Below are 22458 nucleotides of genomic sequence, written 5' to 3'. Positions count from 1 at the left end.
AAATTGACATCCATTATGTTTTGCCCATACAGCCAAACTATTTAAATTATCCTGTAAGCTCTACTGCCTTCATTCACTATTAATCTATCTAATTTTGCGTCATCAGGAAACAACTGAATATTTCCTTTCAGGTTATATCCTATATCATTTATATACAAATTAAACAGTAGTGGTTCTAGCACAGAGACCTGCTGCACACCACTAGTCACCTACCTTCTGGATTCTTCTCCATATACTACTTTCTGACATCCATCCATCAGCCATTTATTATCCTCATCAGTATTATATCCATCCCCATTTGTTACAGTTTGCATAAGAGAGTTCCATGTGGTATTCTGTCAATGCATGTTTGCAAAATCCAGAAGTATCACCATGTAGCCATTCCCATTGTACAACTCAGCTGTCACTCTATTATAAAAAGTTAGTAGATTACTAAGGAATGACTGACCCTTCACAACGCTGTGCTGCCCCTCAGGGTATCATATTCTTATCCACTCGTTACTGAATTCTCTTTTTGATCAACTTTTCCATTACTTTTACCACCACTTTTGAGATTCTGATTGGTCTATAATTTGCTGGCACAGACTTAGATCCTCCTTTATGCAAAGGAATTATTTTACTCTCCTTCCTTGAAACTTTGCCAGAGCTGAGACTTAAATTAAACAGCCTAGTCAAAGGCATCAAAAGTTCTATTGCACATTCTCTAAAAATGTGAGATGATATCCAATCCAGTCCCACAGCTGTATTTGTATTCAGATTCTGCAACATCCTAAGTATATCCAATTCATCAACCCCTGTCAGCTCTGCCATAACAATATCTTCACTTGTGAAGAATTTATGGAGAAAAACACACACACACACAAAGTGTTGGAGTAATTACTTTACTTATAATTATGAAAATAACACTTGCCATTTTGACCTCTGTGTTGAGGTCATCATCAAGAAACATATATATGCAGAGGACACAAGCTACATGACACTACACAAAAGTAAGATAAATCTAAATATTTTGTTAATTGTTTACCCTAACCTAACCTCTGGTGAAAAATAAATAAAATAAATAACATAATAATAAATAAAAATTATACATAAATATAAATTAATTAACAAAATAAAATAATTTTTTTTATACATATAAGTATAATAATATACAGATATTCAAAAAATCTAAATAAATAAAAATAAAGTTTTATAATGGAACTACATTATATTAAGGTTTTCTTGTGTTGGGGTTCTGCCATCATGTTCTGGATGCTATATAGGTTGCAGAATGGTCCTCCAGATCCTTGGAATTACTAATCCACCATTCTTGATGAGATTCAGATGATGTTTCAGCATTTAACAAGCTTCCTTGAACTTTCTTTCAAACCAAGTTTTGGTGCAGTGTGGAGACTTGGTGCTTTCCCAGCTAATTCTGTGACATTTTTGAAGTGCATTTCAAACTTGTTTTATCATAGTGGAGGAATTTAATGAGGTGTTTGTGTTAATCTTTTCTTACTGGGATGGTGCACCCTGTTTCCCCTATGTAGGGTAGGTTGCAAGTGCACTAAATTTTGTAAATCCCTGTGTGGGCAAGGAAGGGAATGGGATCATTGGATAAGCTGAGTATACTTTTTAATTTTGCCGGAGGTTTAAAGGTTGTATTTATGAAGCATTCTATCTATTTTTTCTGATACTTCCCTAATGAATGGTATGGCATTCTTGTAATTTTTTTTGTTTTCAGTGATATTACAAGAATGCCATAATCATATGTGGAGGGTCTTATGAACTGTTTTTTTTTTTGATGTAGCCATTTTTTATAAACATATGGCTAATAATTTCATATTCTTTCTTAAGTGCCTCCTCATTAGAGCAAATTGTTAGGGTTCTGTGTTTGAGAATGCTGATAACCTAGTTTTTGTGTTGGATGGTGGTAAGAATTTTTGCATATGTATTGGTGTGTATGTAGGTTTACAGTAGACTGTGAATGAAAGGCAGCCTGAGGGAAGATGTGTGACAAGTGCATCTAGAAAAGGAAGAGAGTTATTGTTTTCAATCTCAATGTAAATTGGATATGTCTGTGTTGTTTGTTCAAGTGGCTAGGAATGTATTTAACGTTTCACAGGTGTGGGGAAAATTGGCGAAAATATCATTAACACATTTGAGCCTTTGGACTTTATGTTTGCCAAATCTAAAGTTGTTGCTCAAAGTCTTTCATGTAAAAGTTAGTGTGGGGGGGGGGGAGTGGTAAGCTCATAGCCATACGTTGTTTTTGTAGGTAGGAATTATTTTGCCACACAAAATGCCCAAAGCAAAGTGCATGGACAAAGAGGGCTGTGATATTTGGCAGAAATATGTCATCCCATAGGCAATGGACATGAGATTGAGAACTAGTGGGTGAAGATTGCTCTATGGTAAGGGACTTATATGAGGTTTTGATCCAAGTTACCAAGAGGAGAACAAGAGGACACACCTCAGCATCCCTGCCTGCTTGATCAGAGAAACTAGAGAGGGGAAAGCGAATTTGCATTGTGAGGTCCCTGAGAAGCGCGATCTCATTATGAGGGTATTTTAACTATTAGAAACCTGAGTTTTAGAGGGAGAGAGAGAGAGAGAGATAATTGAAGAGGTCAGAATGGTTAACAGCGCTTGGAGAGCGATAGACACAGCATATGAAAAGGGCAGATTGGTTTAGTAAAAAAGTTTGAGCCAAAGCAGATAAAAAAAAAAAGGGAAAAAAAGGAATTATGGAGGGTGGGGAAAGGATGATTGGGTATACTTGGAAGCTGAGCATTAATGCTGCTAAGAAGGGGTGGGATCTAGATATTTTTCTCTCATAGAGTGGTGTGTGATTGGAATGGATTGCCATGGGATGTTGTATGTGCAAGCAGCATGAATGAATTCAAAAACAAGTATGATAGCTGCTGCATGTAGTACATGGTCACCACCGAGTCCCTGACTCCCTGGAGGTCTCTCTTAATAATAATAAAATCTAAAAGTTTATAATCCTTGTTGTAGTCTGCTTTTGATATGATAGCAAATAACATTTGAAATCCAAAACTTGGATTCTTTATATCTAGTGTTGATACTTAAATGCTAATTACCACTCATGTTGACATTCAGTACTGAAAACAAAAAATCATCAAATTCCTGATATGTATCCTAGGAGAGGGGGGGGGGGTACACGACACTATGATAGTATTACATGAAAAAGTTACACCATTGATAACTTTCAATCAACAATTTTTTTTCAAATTAATCTGTTCTCTGTCAAGACTCCAACATTATCAGATTTTATAATTCTGTCTTCTAAGGCACATTTTACTATTAATCCACCTACATCTCGGTCTATTTCCTGCCATCCAGACAAAGAACATTTGTTTCAGTAATCTTTCCTTTCCCATTCCATTAAATTGACCATACCATCTGGGATTAACTTTACTAACACATCCCTGAATGTTAACAATGTCAAGTTCTTTCTTAATATCCTCATTTTTAAGACAATAATGCCATTAATGTCATCTGTTTCACTCCCTTAATCTTTCTCAGAACTCTCATTTCTGTGGTCTGCAGACTGTGATCATATATTTGCTGCCATCCTGGCAAAGAACATTTGTTTTGCTAATCTTACCTCTCCCATTCTGTTTAAGTGACCATACTACTACCTGAGATTAGATCTGCTAACAATGTCAAGTTCTTTCTTAAGATCCTCATTTTTAAAACAATATTTCCATTGATGCCATCTGTTCTACTCCTTTAATCTTTCTCAGAAATCTCATGCAGTCTGTGATCAAGTGTTTTTATTTCTAACCCAGCTCTCAGACCCATAAGTTAAATTTGTTTTGAACACTGTCTTGTATACAGTTGATTGGTGTCGAGGCTAGCTGGTGAACGGACGTGCTATCGGAGAGCTCCTGAGAGATTTGTGTTTTTTGTTGATTTATTGGTGTTTTGGATTCAATTTAATGGACTTAAGTGTTTAATTTTGGTATATTATTAGAGCTTTATTAACGTGGTTAGTGTACTAAAGTGTTTTATAACATCATCTATGTCGGGAAGTCGCCGCTAGATGAATTCGTAATGAGTAGTGTTCGTGCAAGCTCCAGATAAGATAAGTATCATTTTCAGTTATCGATACAAATTACTTAATATTGTGTAGTTTTGTTTTGTTTGCCTTGCATATTTTCGTGCGTCTATTTTTGGTGTGTTATAACGTTTAATTTGACAAAACACGTTACAGATAAATATGGCACCTGTGCGTAGGAAAATGGCGGCCAGTAATGAAGGTTCGCCATCGTTATCAAAGAACGGTAGCATAAAAGAAATGAGTCAGTGTACTAGCTGTGAAATGTACGCTTTGCGGAGTGCGGTCGGAGTGTGGTTAGATGATGATAAAGGATTGAATGTGTGTAGAAAATGTAGGGAGAATGCGGAATTGAAGTGTATTTCGGATCATGAGTGTGATATTTTTGTCAACCTTCAGAATGAAGGAAATAGGGATATGACAAGAAACGGCAAGGTTGTACATGAAAATTGTGAGAGTGTGAATGTAGAAAGTGTGAATGATAGTATAAATGGTTTCTCAGAGAACAAAAAAGATGAGATAGATGCATTGAGTGAGATCGCGTTGTTGAATAGTGCGATAGAAAGAGCAAAACAGCAGCAAGAGTGCATGAACAAAAGTAGACTGAATGAACCAACCAATAATAAAAGGTATGACAGGAAAAATAGACGTATGAATGTGAACATGAACAAAATGAAGGATAGAGTGCTGTATGGAGACTCGTTAGTACGAGGTGTGTTAGTAGAGGATTTGACAAAATCGTACCAACCTGGTGCGACCATAAAGGACGTAACTGCGTCTATTAGAGAGCAAAAGGAAAAGGTGAAAGAAATGATTGTTGTGGCAGGTACAAATGATTTGAAAGGAGATAAAATGGAAATGATAGAAGACCTGAATGAATTGTTTGAGGTAGCAAAAGAAAAGAGTGAGAGAGTTAAAATGATTAGTCTTTTGCCACGGTATGACAGTGAAATGTTTAAAAGGAGGGCTATAATTGCAAATGACTTTATGCGTGGGTTATGTATGACGAGTGGTGTGGAATTTGTGGATGTGTCGAGTGAGTTTGATGGCCGAAAGGATCTATATAAGATGGATGGCTTGCATTTGAATGGTTACGGTGTAAGAAGACTTGAGAAAGTGTTGCTGAATGTAGTGGATGTGCAAATTCAGGGAAACTAGATTTGTTAGGGGGGGGTAGAGATACAGTCCTTATGGAGGCAGTTGAATGTAAGAATGAATATAATATGCCAGAGCAAATAAGGACAACAAATCAGAGTGGGATAGTTAATATAAGGCATCAAGGTAGGGTTGGGGCTAATGGGGTTCTTAAATTCATGTACACTAATACTAGGAGTATTAGGAACAAGAAGGAAGAGTTTTTGGACATGGTTGGCACTTCCAGACCACAGGTTATAGGTATTAGTGAAACATGGCTGACTGTAGATGATATAACTAGTGGGATTGAATGTGATGGGTATAGTGTGTTCAGGAATGACAGAGAGAATAAAATGGGGGGAGGAGTATTGTTGATGATAGCTGATGAGCTCCAGCCAAGGAGAATAGAAGTTGAATTGCAGGATAGAGAAAAGAGCACATTTGAGGCCATTTGGTGTGAGATTGTGGCTAGCAGAACTAAATATACAATTGGGTGCTGCTATAGACCAGGTGATGGAAAAGATGGTGGTGACAGTATGCACAAGCAAATAGAAGAAATGGGTGGAAGGAGGGTGATTATTATGGGAGATTTCAACTATGGTCGCATTGATTGGAGTGAGGAGAGGACACACGGGAGGAAGGAACTGGATTTTATGCGGTTATTAAGGGATAACTATCTGCGACAGCATGTAATGGAAAATACTAGGGGTCAGAGAGTGCTTGACCTAGTAATTACATCTGAGGATTTGGCTGTAACAAATATGACCACATTGCCACCAATCGGTGAGAGTGATCATAGGGTCTTAACTTGGGAGGTGGCTAAAGGTGTAGAATTTTCAATTAAGACAGGGTACATGTGGAATTATCGGGCGGGAAAGTATGACAAGCTTAGGAGTTTGATTGGTTCAGTGCCATGGCATGTACAACTGCAAGGACTAGAAGTTGATAGTGCATGGGAGGTAGTTAAGAAGTGCTTGCATGAAGCAATGGCTGACTGTATACCTAGAGTCCGAATAATAAATCAAGTAGGGGTTAAATGGATGAATAACACCATTAAGCTTGAGTTGCAAAAAAAGAAACAACTATGGAGGGAATTTAAGGAGAAAGGTGACCGGCAGGCACATGAACGGTATAAAGCGCAGGCCAGAAGGGTGACGAGTGTGGTAAGAAAAGCAAAAAAGGATTACGAAAGAACATTGGCCATGCAGGCTAAAGAGAATCCTAAACAGTTTTTTAGATATGTAGCAAGTAAAAGGAAAAATGTACATGGCAGATTGATTTTAAAGAATGCCGATGGTAGGGAGGTAACTGAATCAGTTGAGATAGTTGAGTTACTGAGTGAGCACTTTGCAAAAGTATATCATCCAGGTGGTGACATTGCAGAAACGAATAAACCAGTAGATTATACGGGAATTGTGGTTAATGAAGTGGAGGTGAGTAGTCTATTGCATAACCTCAATGTCAATACATCTGTGGGATTGGATGGTATACCAGCTCGTGTTGTACGAGAAGCAGCTAAAGAATTGTCAGTACCCTTGACCATTTTGTTTAATTTGAGTCTCGGGTCTGGGTTAGTCCCGAGCAGGTGGAAAGAGGGGAAAATAGTTCCACTGCATAAAGGTGGTTCCAAGACTGCTGTTGTAAATTACCGACCGATTAGCATATCAGGAATCATTGTCAAGGTCTTAGAGAAAATAGTCAAGAGGAAAATACAAGATTGGATAGAAGAAAATGGGATACTGTATCGGGGACAGCATGGTTTTGTGAAGGGTAGGTCATGCCTCAGTAACTTGCTCACGTATTATAACACAGTGACGGCTGAACTGGATAAGGGTAATGGGTTTACGGTGATTCTACTGGACCTTGCCAAGGCCTTTGACAGGATTCCACATGGAATTCTAATCAGTAAATTGCAGCATATGGGAATGGACATAGGGTTGGTGAGATGGATAGGAGGGTGGTTGACGGAGAGATATCAGAGAGTGGTTTACTCGGGAGTAGAGTCCACAAGACGGCCTGTGACTAGTGGTGTGCCACAAGGATCTGTTCTTGGACCACTGCTGTTTAATTTGTTCATAAATGATATAGGAAATGATCTGAGAGGAACAGTTCATTTGTTTGCGGATGATGCGAAGTTGGGTAGGGCAATAGTGAATGCAGATGACGTCAAAATTTTGCAGGATGATTTGGATAGATTGGAGGTCTGGGCTAAGGAGAATGGATGTCAATTTAATGTGGCAAAATGTAAGGTTATGCATTTTGGGGTGAAAAGATTGGCGGCAGTTTACTGCATTGGTGGAACCCTGCTCCAGGAAATTGATGAGGCACGAAATTTAGGAGTGTTGGTAGATAAGGAATTGAAATTTAGGGGACACATTGCAAAAGTGACCAAAACAGCTCATCAAATCACTTGGTTGCTGAAGAATACGTTGACAAGCAGAGACAAGCAGGTTATTGTTCCTCTCTATCGAGCCTTGATAAGACCCCATCTAGACTACTGTGCTCAGATTTGGTCACCTAGGTTTCTTCTTGATGGGGAGGAGGTGGAGAGGATCCAGAGGCGAGTGACCAAGATGATAGCAGGTCTGTGGAATGAACCGTATGAGAACAGGTTGAGGATTTGTGGGTTGCAAAAATTGGTTGATAGGCGGAGGAGGGGAGATATGATTGAGACATTCAAATTACTGAAGGGTTTCTATAAAATTAATTCAGAAGATATTTTTGAGAACAGGGCTGGTTGTGGGAGGACTAGGGGACATCCATGGAAACTGGGCAAAAGTGTGGTTAGTAAAGGTGTTAGAGCTGGGTTCTTTACTTTTAGAGTAGTGAATGAGTGGAATGCGCTCCCTGAGTCTGTAGTGGATGCTGTGACAGTGAATGAGTTTAGGGCGAGGTATGATAGATACTGTATGAATGTCAAATAGTTGTGATGAATATGATTTGGGGCCTCCCTCGATGAGTCTAATGACTCCCTGGAGTTGCCCGTAATAATAGTAATAGTAATACAGTTAGTTTAGTGTTTCGACTAATCTCTCTTGTTCCATATAAATTTATTCAGTCGACTTCCTACTGAGATTCTCCACAGTTCAGTTGGTATAGATGAAGCCCTTTGGTCGGAAAGACTTGGGTTCGATTCCTGTCAGTGACATGAGGAACCTTTATCTGTTCTCTTTCAACTAAAGATGAGTTAGCTGGTCTCATACAATGGTGGTGGTGGTTTCACCTGGAAACTCAGGTTTTTTGTTCCCCAGAACAGGCAAACCGGTCCCGTGAACACACATGGATTACAGTCATGAATACATCCCAGCCATATGCCAGTCCCGAGCCTGGATAAAATGTGTGTGTGTGGGGGGGGGGGGGGTTGAGGAAAGCAATGGTGAACTACCCTGTAAAAATCTCACCAGCAATACTTTGTGAGCAAAAGCCTACAAAGTCACCTATGGTAGGAAAGGAATGAAAGGGAAAATCAGTATTAGACTTCCTACCATACAGCTTTACTAATTCTGTTGTCTATTTTCATATTTAATTTGCCATCTTCACTAAACATTGTGCCTAAATAGCTGACATCTTTTATTGTTTTATAGGTTCACTATTCAGGATACAGTTGATTTTCTCAATTTTTCTGCCTATTTTAATTGTCTTTGTCTTTTTACTACTCATTTTCATACTAGTTTTATTACAACAGACATGTATTGAATTTATTCAGAAGTATAACGTCATCTGCATAAAGCAAATTTCTAAGGTCGATATCAGATTTAATACCACTTTCCTTCATAATGTGATCCATATAGATTAGTGAATAACAGTGAGATAATGTGCATACTTGTCGTACAACTGATTTAACTTCAAACCATTTTCCTGTACCTCCTTCAATTCTAACTGCTGACTTGAAGCTTAAACAGAGACTATGTATTACTTGATATAGTGTCCCATTTAACGATAGTGTTTTGAAGAGCTTTCCTCTGGACACCTTGACATGTGCCTTTTTCCCATTGACACAACTTAAAAAATTACAAATTCTTGTTACATTCCAAAGATTTCTTAACTATTTGTCTTAAGAAAGTCTGATCCTGACAACCAGTATTTGGCCTGAATCCAGCTTGTTCTTCACCAACCTTCCCCTCCACAATTTTTCTTAGCTGTTTCTTAAGTATACTTGTATAAATCTGACCAGGTCTTCTGAATTATGCAGAGCAGACTCTATAAAACTTTTATACCTTCACATTTGAACATTTCTAGTCAAATATGAAATTTGACTAGAATATTTCTACTCCAGCTGCTTTTCCATTTCAAGTCTGTAATGGCTTCTACTTTAAGTATTGATATGCATTCCTGATTATATTCCTGTTGAGTGTTTTCTACTACCATGCAGTCACTCTGTTGCTCTTTTCTCCAAATTTTCCAAAACATTTTTATATATATATACAGGAATCATTTCCTATTATGCTGTTTAGATCTCCAACAAGGATTAACTTTTCCTTTTTCATTGTGTCAGCTGCCTTCTCTAATGACTTGAAAAATGTCTATTTCTTCTTTAATAGAAAGTTCTGTAGGACTATAGACACAAATAAGTCTCATTGTCCAGTTCCCCGTTCTGAGATTTGCCCATATCACTATTTGATATTCCCAGTGATTCAAGAAGATTATCCAGAAGAGTAGAGCTTTAGTACTACAAAGCAATAATAACAGCATAATGAGGAAAATTTGCAAGAATTATATTTTACTAAAGATTTCTAATTATTCAATGAATCAAATATACCAGTAATTGTAAATATAAGAATTAACAGTACCTCTTCATAACTAATTGCCATTTCTGCAAGGACTTTTTGTAAATGAAACTCCTTGATAGCCATTTTCCTGTAATAAATTTTGTACATCTACTTTTGTACATTAGACTTCAAATGCAAGTGTTAAAAAATTACAGAAAATTTTATAAGGTTATATAACAACTTTATAAAATAACTAATTACCAATAATATTAATACTATCAATGTACTATCAAAATATAATACTATTAGTAAAAATAGTAAAATAAAAGTATAAAATAAAATAGTAAAAATAAAAGAAAGTGTTTACTAATGTTATGTTAATTTCATTTTATGGTACTGTATAAATGTTTGGGCTTTCACTACTAACAAGGGTGTTCCCAGGTGGCAGATATGGAGGAAATCTGACCACCATTCATTAGATATCAGTGTGTTGGTTTTGGTTCTCTCATCCAACCTTATATTTGCTAGTTGTTGGTTGACCCCATATTCAAACATAAATTTTTATTATACTCTGCCACTCTATGTTTGATATCACACAGTTATTGTGAAGGAATCAAGCATCAAATAGCACAACAGCAACGTGAACTTACTACAGGCCGAAATTTTTTTACTTATACATAGGGTTTCCCACAAGATTCGTATTTTAATGAGCAGTGCAATGAAACTAAAATTAGGCAAGTACAAGAATAAAGTTAAACAAGATATTTAATTCTCTCACAAAATTATTTTTACATAAGAAACAAGAACTCTATTAAGATCAATACAATTAGAAAATAATTTATGCATTCTATAAAGTATTTAGATTCTACTCAGCTGAGTGCATCATTTACTGCTAGAACATATATATAAGGCTTTCACAATTCTCATCCGTTAGGATTTCAACTTAGTTTCACCTTAAACAACAACAATATTCAGAACACTTAAAAAGTAATTCCTTTTAGTCTCATAGAATAATCACAAACTTCAATTTTATCAAACACTTAGCTGGCATCATCAATATCTATCAGAGGATTAAAATAGTTCTTAAAAAAGCTCAGTCTTGCATTTACATATACATTGTGAGATAACACATTCAAACACGAACTAATTCTTCAATGAAGTTTCTCACATTTGTTTCACAAAGAAAATGTTTTATAATATCACTCATTCAAGCTTGACTAGCTGGCTCCAGCAACACAAAATTTGACCAAGTTCTCCGGACACAAGCAACACTATCACATGTTAGTTATAGAATAGATATTCTTACCGGTATGATCATCATAGCTTGCACATTATGGAAAACTCTTACAACACTTCTAGGGCACTCGATAATCTTCCACTATAGGCAACACAAAACTTATAGTATCCCTGAGTTCAATAACTTATTTGTTAAGACTGGAAATTGTATTTTCTTGCTTGTAATAACTTATCTTACGATAAATCTCGATCATATTATTATCCTTTCACTCAGGTAAATTCCTTTACAAGGTGACAGGAAACTATAAATAAATATGAGTTCGAAGTAAGATTCATTAAAATCAGAACAAGTTTCCAAATCTTTGTTACGTCGTACGATCCCAGGTTAGATCACATCTCACGACCTTCCCACACTCTCTCCAATTTCTTCTGGTTCCTTCTTCCTATACCTCATAAATCCTCTCTCTCTTTCCCACCCAAACTTGTTTTTCTCCGCTCTTTCAGTTTACAACCAAATTCTCAGGTGATTGTTGTACAGTTCCCAACACTAGGGCACGCGTTATCTCAAAATAATAGTTTTCTGACAGTAGCCAATCAAATCACATTAGCAGAGTCCTTAGAAATACTTTCAGTAACAACTAATAAAATGCATATATTACAGTTCGCTTAGGATACATTTACAAGATAATATAAAGAATTTATATAAGATAAATAACTAAAAAAAAATTACAATTATTATTTCAATGAACAGTAAGAAAACAGTAAGTGTTTAAATTACAATTTACTTATGAGCAAACTTAGCTCAGGAAATGCAATTTATGTTAAATCATGAATGAAGTATTAATAATCATAAAATTCTTCATTCACAATTTAACAAGTGCGACTTTGAATACAATAAATAAAGAGCTGTGGACCAGTGGTTTTGGGACAGGTGATCCCATATGAAACTATTGCCATTTGCAGTGTGCAAGCATGGTGAATTACAACCCAAACTTCTGGATAGGAATAAAATGATCCTCACTCCCAGAGGCCAAATTGCCACTACCTATGGTGGCAGGCAGTTAAACATGAAGGTAGGGGTGCTAAGAATCCCAGGCACTACCACTGGAAACAGACCTTGGAATTTAAACAGTTCACCAGTGAAGCATGGCTGACTGAATTAACAAAAGAGTTAAAGTGACTAAAATGGGACATTCTTGGGTTGTATGATGTTAGTGGAGGCCAAGATAAGGAACAAATTAGTAGTTTTGGATTTATGGTCAAGAAAAAAATTGAACAATATAATAAAAATCTGGTTGAATAGCAAGTACTGTTGTCCAGATCTTAAAAAGATACACACTCAAGTTCATCCAAGTCTATGGACCTACAGTGAGACATACTGATAAAGAAACTTGTATCATGATGTTTCCAGATCGCCAGGTGGCATTTCACTGGCAAGTTTGTGAAAAGTAGGTTCCTTGTTCAAATAACATTATAACTAATTAACTGTGCATTAATGCGTAATTGTTGTGATAGACGTTGTGTGCTTGCAATGTTTGTAGTGTGTGGGCCTTGTTTGTTTGCGTTCGTTTATAAAATCATTAAACTTAGAACCAAGTATAATAACTGGTAAAAGAAAGATGATGGTGGCTTTTTCTTTACAAGAGTTAAATTCTGATTTTATTTATTTAGTGAAATATGCTATATGTATTCGTTCGATTATGTTGATAATTATGGATCTTTAAGGTGGATGGAAGGAGGGCATGTACGAAGTGTGACTTGAATTCAGAATTGATGGGTGATAATGAATTGAAGGTGATAGTAGTGAGAATGTAATTTGCGTACTGCAACTTTGCTGTGAAATTGCAGACAAGAAGGATGACAGCAAAGGAGCAGCAAACAAGTAGTAAAAATGTTCTGAAAAAAATCAAATGAGTGATCTGCTGAATGAAACCAATTTATGGCAGTAAGAATGGTGAAAGCAATACAAATGTAGTGAAAGTTGGGAGTAGTAAATGTAGTGCACATGTCGTAAATGTCATGGCAAGGTGTAGTAAGACAGAGGAAGATGGGAAAGATAGTGGAATCGTAGAATGAATGAAGTATGGTAAAGAAGATAGTATGAAAGATATGAACACAAGTGAAGAAATTAGAAAAGAATTGGCAAGGTTGAGGAATGAATTAAGGCATGTGCAGAGTGCGATAGGACAATCAAAGAAGAGATTGGTAGTTGGAGATGTAAGAAGGCGAGTGGCAGATGAGTCAGAGATGAATGACTGCAGTGGAATGGTGGAAAGTAGTCTAGTGCTGTGTGGTGATTCTATAATGAAAGATGTGAAAATGCAGCAAGTGTCAAAAGTAGTTCTGAGGAGAGCAACAATAGGAAGAGTGACTGAGGGGCTGTGAAGATGAGAGGAGATGACTGTGCTGGGTGGAACAAATGACTTGTGAGGAAGGGTGAATGGGGTAACACAATTTGAGAGTGTTGCTAGAGACAGTGAAGCAAAAGAGTGGCAGAATTGTGAGTGTGTTACCAAGGTATAAATAATAGTGGAGAGCTGAGGAAGAGAGCAATGATCACGAATAACATGATAGCTAGAATGTGCAGAAAGAGAGAACTTGAGTTTGTTGATGTGTGGGATAAATTTGAAGGCAGGAAAAAGCTGGGTTGGTTGTTGATGAGAAGAGGTGAACGTATAGTCAGTCAGTTAGGGAAACAGAAACTAGATGGCAAGACTGTGAGTGTAAGATACCAAAATTGTGAGGTAAGAACAAAGGAAGACACAATAGGGATGTTTGGATGGTCTATCAACAGAATCAAATTACTGGAATGTTGACTGTGAGAAGGAAAGCTACTATGCTTATAGTAGCTTTCCTTTCTATTACAAACTCTGCACTCATAAGGATACAGAGTTTGTGGTGGAAAGGAAAGTGGGAAGAGTTTGTTGTCTTGATACAATCAGTCAGCCCATAAACCATTGGTGTCAGTGAGACATGGTTAACAGAGGATGACGTGCTTATGGGAATAGAATGTGATGGCTATAGCATTTTTTGAAAAGACAGAAAAGATGAAAGAAGAGGTGGGGTATTGCTGATGATTTAAGAATGGTTATGTTCTCTCAAGGTGGAAGCATTGCTTGCTTCCACAGGGAGCTGGCCACTCGATTTGATTATTATTCTTGGTCTCCAAGAAGTATCTCCACTGCACATGGACAATGTGGTCTGGCATTGTCATCCATAAAAATGAATTCTTTGCCTACAGCATCATAGAACAATCAAACATGATGTTGAAGAACTTCGTTACAATGCTGTTCACCAGTCATAGTTCCTTTTTCCAGCACTTGTAGGTCAGTGCTTCAGTTACGGATAATGCCACATAACACACTACGACCCCAGCACTGCCATATCTATCCCTTTCAAGAACATTCTTGCGATGGTAAGCAGTACCACTATCATGCCAGACCAAGTGTCATCTAGAATCAGTGCAAAGACTAAAATGACTCACCTGTAAAGAGTACATTAGTCCATTGGTGACTTGTCCAATTTTTATGGATAGAACACCACTGAAAATGTGCTCTATGATGAACTGTGGATAAAGGGACATGGACAACAGGTCTTTAGGCATATAAGCCTACTTGTCTAAAACATTTTGCCACAGTTTGTCGAGATATTTGCATGCTTCTGCTTGAATGGAGCAGACTTGCAAGCTGACCCACTGTGGTGCATCGATTACATTAACCAAAAATCTGTCATTGTGATCCATGGCAGAGCAAGAACGACCTCTTAGCAAACATCTTGTTGCCCAGAGTCTAGATACAATGCTATGTGAGATTCCTAACTCTCTGGCAATGTAAATAATTCTGCAGCCCTCTTTAAGCTTTCCAATTATTCTTCCCCCCATGTGAAATCATCTAGATGATGATGAGACTTCACAAGACATCAAAGCTTGCAACTTTATTTCTTCTTGAAAAGAGCTTCCTTCAAACCCAGTTCGCTAAGCAGCCTTCTGCCTTTAATCCTGTTCAGCGCTACAACATGACTCCTTGGAATGCGATTCGAAAAGCTGAATGAGTATCCTCTTTCTACTCAAAATTGTCAGTTATACAAATTGCCACAAGCCGATTAGTCTGAGTTTGCAGTTATAATCTTCAGAAATAGTGTTTGTCCTAAGGTTGTTTGTTTACACCAGTGTAGTTCACGGTGTGAAAGGAGATATTCGGTTATTTGCTGATGATGCTAAATTAGGAAGACTAATGTCTGGAAATTCTGATGTGTTGTTGCTGTTACGAGAGGATTTGAATAGGGTGGTGCTTTGGGCTGAAGAATGAAGATATCATTTCAATGTTGCTAAGTGTAAAATTATGCACTTTAGTCAGAGAAGATGGAATGAGGTTTATCACATTGGAGGAACTTTGCTTCAAGTAGGTGGAGCAGGCAAGATATCTAGGCATCTTGGTAGATAGGAAACTGAAGTTCAGGAGACACATAACAAAAGTTGTAAGGGTTACTCAAAAAATCACTGTTATAATACAAAGAATGCTGACATACAAAGACAAGGATGTAATAGTTCCACTCTATAAGGTGCTATTTAGGCCTCATTTGGATTTCACAGATCTGATCACCTGGCTATATTGGTGATAGGAAACCATTCGACAGAGTGCAGAGGCAAAAACTAACACTGTCTTAGGATTCTGGAATATTGAATATGAGGACAGATTGAGGGAATGTAGTCTTTAGACCTTGGCAGATAATAGGAGGAGGGGTGATATGATTTAGACATACAAACTGATGAGAGGAGCCTATCAAATAGAGGGGAATTATTGCACAGGATAATGGGTCATGTAATAACTAGAAGTCATCCCTGATCCCTGGAGGTGATGTGAGTAAAGAGGTGTAAAAGATTTTTTTTTTTGCTTGGCAGGCGATGAGTGCTCCAACACTGAATGTGTTCAAAACAAGGTATGATAGGTATTGTGGTCTGTGAGTATTTGACCTCCCACAATGAATCTTTAGACTCTGGAGGCTTGTAAGTAATACAATTTTACAACAAAGGAAAACATTTTAAAATTGTAATGGAAGTCTTTAATGTCAAAATTGGCACACATGAAAATCAGATGATAGATCAATGGGTAATTCTGGATATGGCATGAGTAATGATAAAGGAACAATCCTAAAAGAATCGGCAGAAAAAGAAAACCTCTACATAATGATTTTTCTTCTTCTTCATTTTCCAGTAATAGGTCTAGTGGCCTGTTACAGTCTCTTCCCATCTTCTCAAAGGCCATCCTCTATTCCTTCTCCCTTGAGGTTGATATCTCTGTATCTTTCTGGGAAGTTTTTCAAGGAAAAACAGACATGAAAAAGTCCAAATGGAAGAACTAGTGAAATTGACTTTATCCTCAGTAACAGAAAACCATCTTTCAGGATTGTTTTATTTACAACTCCTTTGACACTTGGTGATCATCATATAGTATCTAGTAAAGTTCAAATAAAAAAGAGAAAAATGTTTCAAGGAGATAAAAAAAAACGTACACAAACTCAATTAATAAAGAAATGCTCCAACATGAATTAAACAAACAAGATTTTAAAATGACATATAGTCGACACTGATACATCGGAGTAATGACCTTGTTACACAAAGCCTTTTGCAATGCTCACTTGAACCATTTCGGACACAAAACAGAAAAAATATGAAACAACTGATAACCCTTCCAAATAAAACTGATTACAATGACCTGTGCAAATCATTCAGAAAATATGTAAAAGAATAAACGAAATTCAATTGTAAACTTATACAGCAAACAACTTAAGACAAATGCAGCTTTAAAAAAGCAATTTATGAACAGCAATAAACAAATGGTTGCAGTTAAACTTAAGATGGAAACATAACCAGAGATAGATATGCTCCAGCAAAAATAAATAAAAAATGTTATTCCATATCATATCAGAATGATAAAGCAAATAAAGAAGGCAACTAAAATAACTGAAGTGCCACAAATTCTACCAGAGGTTATGTGTAGCATCCAAAGCATGCAGAATAGAAAAGATGAAGTGGAGGAGATGGACACAGTAAAAATTCTAAAAGCAGGTGGAGAAGTGTTCTACAAAATCTTTTTATCCTATGTCTGAAGAAAAAGGATATACCAACAGCACGGAAAAAGCTACCTTTATACACAAAAAAGGTGTAGCACAATACTTGAAGACATTGACACCCATCAGTATATTAATGATTAGTTAGTGTTTAAAATAATCTTGGCTTGTTGGCTTTGTGTAACTCTAAACCTTGCACAGCAAAGAGAACAGGCAGGCTTTTGAAATAGTTTTAGCACAATGGACGATGTTCAAGTTGTACAACAGATTATTGAATGGTATAATGAATACAAATTACAATTATGTCTTGGTTTTACTGAATTGTTGTTATTGCGACACTTAAAGCACTATGAAACACTCCACCAACAAGTGGAGAAGCCATAAGATGATGGTTCTGTAAGAACCATCATCTTATGGCTTCTCCACCGATTTGATGGTTCTTCTCCACTGATTAAATGGTTCAGTAAGAACCATCAAATCAATATACACCAATGCAATAGCAACAATTCATTTTAATAGAAACATTTCCAGTGTGGAAATGCAAAGAGACATAACACAAGATGACATAATATTCACAAAACTATTCGCAGCATGTTTAGAAGAAATATTCAAACTACTTGATTCGGAAGAAAACAGTGTGAAGATAAACAAGAGATGCTTAAGCTATTTATTCTTTGCAGATAACAGTTATCTTGACTTCATGTCTATTGATGGATATCAATGGATCAAAATAGTTAGAAGTCAAAAGAGAAAAAGATGAAGCCAGCACAACAGAATGAATTAACAATCGCAGTCTGCAACTTGAGACTTGTTTGTGAGTTGTAACTGATAGTGCCTTCATATTATATGCAGTTTTAATCCATGGCTCAAGTTTGTGTCAGGCAATCCAATGAATCACTTCAGTAGAGAGAGAAATAACTTAAAGCATTTACTGAAGTGATCTGATTGTATGGCAAATTAAACTAACAAATTATCAGTCCTCTCTTAATTTCATGTAAATTGAAGATACTGAATTATCCAGTGAAATTAATGGATATTTGCCATAAATTCAAGCTTTATTGCTATATAACTCTCAAGTATGTGTCACATAACCAACATTGCTATTGTGTTGTTGTTACTGGCTACACAAGATGTGAAACAGCTGTAATGAATGCAGGGACATCTCAGTATCTTTTATGCCATTCTGTTGGTGAATGTTTATCCCAAGCACTTTCAGGATTTCTAATGTAATCCTGACTGAAACTTCTGATGCCTGCTGCTCTTCATCTTCTCTTTCTTCTGATTCCTTACCAGCATCTCTATCAGAGAATTTTACTTTAGTTATTTATTTTGTTCATTCCTCTTTATGGAGATATATATGAGCTCTTCAATTTCTTCCCTTCACTAATACTTGTTCTAAGTATAATATTTGGGAACATCAAAATAAAGCAAAGGTTATCTGTTGGCAAAGCTCAAAACAAGAACTTGCTGGTTCTGCAATTCTACAAAGAAGATTTTGCTCAGTAAAATAAAATTTTTGTCAATTCATAAATGATCAAATGAACTATAGTATCTCTGATAGTGTTTTTTTTTTTTTTTTTTTTTTTTTTTTTTTTTTTACTGCTATTTGATATGTTATCAATATATCTACCTGCCTGATAATTTCTGATTTCATCAACTGAGGACTGAGGCAACCATGAGACAATCACTTGAGTGATGGTCAGTCACATGAAGACTACAGTGAGGAGAGAATATATATATATACAGGGTGTTCGGGATAAATTTGACAGTTTCGTAAGGAAAAAGAAAATCTTCTTTGCATCTATTAAATTTAATGAATTGACAAAAAAACATTACAGGCAGAGTTAATTACAATACTATCAACAAGATTTACTCAAAATAACCACCATTAGCATCGATCACAGCTTCAATTCTGCTTCGGAACCTCGAACAAGCTGATGCTACAGTCTCCCTGGGAAGGGCCGCAAAAACTGTTTTAATTTTATCCATTAACTGTGCTTTTGTATTACTGGAAGTGCGATTGGTGTCTTTTTCAACTGCGCCCCATACAAAATAATCCATGGGGTTAAGGTCTGGGGAGTTTGGAGGCCAAACATTTGGACTGGTGAAGTCGTAGAAATTTTCAGACAACCATTTTTGACTTTTCCCAGAGGTGTGGCAAGGGGCCGAATCCTGCTGCCATACATACGGCCTACCATTGGCTACCCTTGTTATCCAGGGCTTGACTACAGTTAGCAACTCCACGAACAAAGCCCGAATTCCAATGCCAGGGTTCTTCAACACCTGTTCCTGCAGATTTGCGAGGAATTCTGCTGTACGAACGCAATCAGATCGTCTGCTAGGGATCTTTCTTCTTGCTACATCCTCGTAGTCACTATTGCAAGTATCTAGTTCATGCCTGATTGTTTTTACTGTATTCAGGGAGCATTGGGCAGCAGTCGTAATATCCTTATTTTGATGGCGGGCACGAATCATCATGATACAAGTTATTCTCTTCCATGATTCAGGTGGGTTCCAGCTATCCATCCTTTCTGACATCTTGTATATGAATGAAGAAGGGTCCAAACTTTTAAATGAAGAGAAGTGTGTGTTAATACATGTAACTTACGGAAAAATATAATTAATTATAAATATGTCAAATTTATCCCGAACACCCTGTATATATATGGAACTACAAGGCCAGTGATTATTAGAAACTTAGAAGACAGCTTAGAGCTATAGCATGGAATGAGGAGTTAGGTGGAAGTGAGATAAATGCTATGGTATGGAAATTGACCAACAGATATTTAATAACATTAATGTTCAGATGTATTCCAAAGGTCAAATGGCTATATAAGGGAGGTGTCAAATGGATGAATGAAGAGGTTAAGCACAAAATCTGGAAGAAGAGGATACCGTGGAGGCAGCACAAGATGAATAATGGTAACTATCAACTGCATGAGGTGTATAAAGAGCAAGCTAGGAAGGTGACTCAGTTGGTAAGGACAGCAAAATTTGCAAAGTTTGGCAATTAGAAAATGATAAGTGATGTAACTGATATTTAAAAATTTTGTTTGGAGATCTTCAGGTGAGTGTTTAAAAAAAGGAAAGGATTTGTTGTTGTTTTTTTAATTCAGCAGCAGAATTTTATATGGAGCTGAATGTTATTACGATAAGAACAAGAAAGTTTTGCCAAGCTGGGTCCTCCACATAGCACAGCCAAAGTTTAGGTCGCAGCTCTTTAGGAAATTAACAAAAGAGAAATAAAGAATTCAATTTTGTTCAACTGAAAATATGCTAAAAATATTCAATAAATATCTAAGAACATAATGTTAATATGAAATAACTGAACCAGAAATTATACTGGAGAATTGAGAAATGCATTTAATGTAAAAATTTTTTTCTTTCAAGTACCTAGATTCACTAAAAGTCATGTGCCTAAGAAGAACATCAGAACCAAAAGTGAGACCGTCCATATCTTCAGTAGCTGTGGCATATACTTTACTAGATTTGACTAACGATGCACACTGTGCTTCTGCTTCACATGGTGCCTGCAATGCAAATGAATATGAAAAGAAAATTTTTATATCATGGTTGAAACATAAATTTATTAAATGATAATAATTTATTGTTTAAGTCCTTGAATCATAGGTAACTACTAAAATGGACAGCCTCTGTTTTACAAACTTCATGCATCTTTATTTTAAATTATCGGCCTTGGCAACACGTTTTGAAAGATGCAGTGATAGTTCATCACTGTCAATCACTGTATAGTAATCTTTGTTAGTCCCTTTGATGTCAGACAATCCATCCTACTCAAAGAATTATCTACCACTTTGGTGGCCTGAATAGCATCACTATTTTGCCATTTATGGAAAAGCTGTGGGTTCAAATTCTGATGATTTTCATCAGCTAGTGTAAAACCACTGTCCTACATGAAGAGATCTGAACTGGCTTAGAAAAATTAAAATGTTGCTTAAATATAAAGAGCCAATAGGCTTCATTTCGGCGATATAAACATTATTTAAAATAAGGGGATATTAAATCCCACATTGTTTTAAAACCGAATAAGAAACTCAAAGATTGGTATCAGAGAGTTTCATGGTGAATATAGTATAATAAACTATAAAAGTATCGGCGATTACTAGCGTGAGCTAATTCAAATAGTCCTAGGACATAGTACAAATGCAGGCAACTCGCAGCAAAGGTGGTTAAAGTTCTGATCGCTATTCTTGGTATTTTCCATAATGTAAAAACACATTTCCTAGGAAATGCATGCTGTTATTACATTATGGTGGATGGTCTAGCTACTCACTGATGAAGCCTCAATAAAGGCTGAAACTAGTCTGGGTAGTGACCTCCCACCATAATGTAATAACAGCATACATTTCCTAGGAAATGTGTTTTTACATTATGGAAAATACCAAGAATAGCGATCAGAACTTTAACCACCTTTGCTGCGAGTTGCCTGCGTTTGTACTACGATTACTTGCATTAGCTCACGCTAGTAATCCCCGATACTTTTATAGTTTATTATACTATATTCGGCATGAAACTCTCTGATACCAATCCTCGAGTTTCTTATTCGGTTTTAAAACAATGTGGGATTTAATATCCCCTTATTTTAAATAATTATAATGTTGGATTTCCAGAGCAATGCTTGTGAATTATCAAATCTTAGCTTTTCTCTATAAGTATCCAAAGTTTTGTAAGTGTAATTATCATTAAAAAAATACAGGAAACCTCCTGACTTATGTAAATTTGGCTTACACAAATTTTTCTAACAGGGTTTGCGAAAAAGAGTGAGTAATAAAAATTTTTACTTACCTTGCATATGTTACTTGCCACCTAAGAGGGGTCCGTCCACAAGGCAGACGGCCTATGTGGTGAACACATGTGCCTTCCTTACTACTGAACACAGATGTGATGTGTATTTGTATTCATACAATTTCATAATTTTTAGTGCCTGTGTGCACTGTGATGCAGTACAATCATGATGACTTGAAAAAGAAAGAGAAGTAGAAAAAGTGAAGCATGCACTAAGATTAATCCAGAGATGAAAATGAAAACTATAAAGAAAAAAAATTATCTGGTACTTATCTCATAATTATCTTTTAAAAAATTCTGTACTTGGTACATAATGTGTCCTGCTGCATATATAGAAGTTTTTGAGGATGATTTTCGTGTCACATCCAATGTTAAAAACATCTTTATCCTAAGTTCTGTTTGTTAGATGTGCATGCAACATTTTTGAATGTAATGCGTCAT

The 22458-nt window shown here is 36.4% G+C and overlaps 1 protein-coding gene across 1 annotated transcript in view; it reads right to left on the bottom strand.

Moving 5' to 3' along the window:
* Positions 1–22458, bottom strand: part of Fen1 (Flap structure-specific endonuclease 1) — a 253230-nt gene that overhangs the window by 94187 nt on the left and 136585 nt on the right. Inside the window, exons 6-7 of the mRNA XM_090397341.1 lie at positions 20605–20741; positions 9988–10054 (exon numbers count right to left, since the gene is read on the bottom strand). Coding sequence (XP_090253467.1) covers positions 9988–10054; positions 20605–20741 — 204 coding nt within the window. The remainder of the gene's footprint in view (positions 1–9987; positions 10055–20604; positions 20742–22458) is intronic.

The sequence above is a fragment of the Typopeltis vanoorti genome, chromosome 9 (assembly GCF_054136105.1).
Source record: "Typopeltis vanoorti isolate ZY-2024b chromosome 9, IOZ_Tvanoo_1.0, whole genome shotgun sequence".
NCBI classification, from domain to species: domain Eukaryota; kingdom Metazoa; phylum Arthropoda; class Arachnida; order Uropygi; family Thelyphonidae; genus Typopeltis; species Typopeltis vanoorti.
Note: the sequence above shows the minus strand (reverse complement) of the source record. Positions and strands in the feature narration are given on the sequence as shown.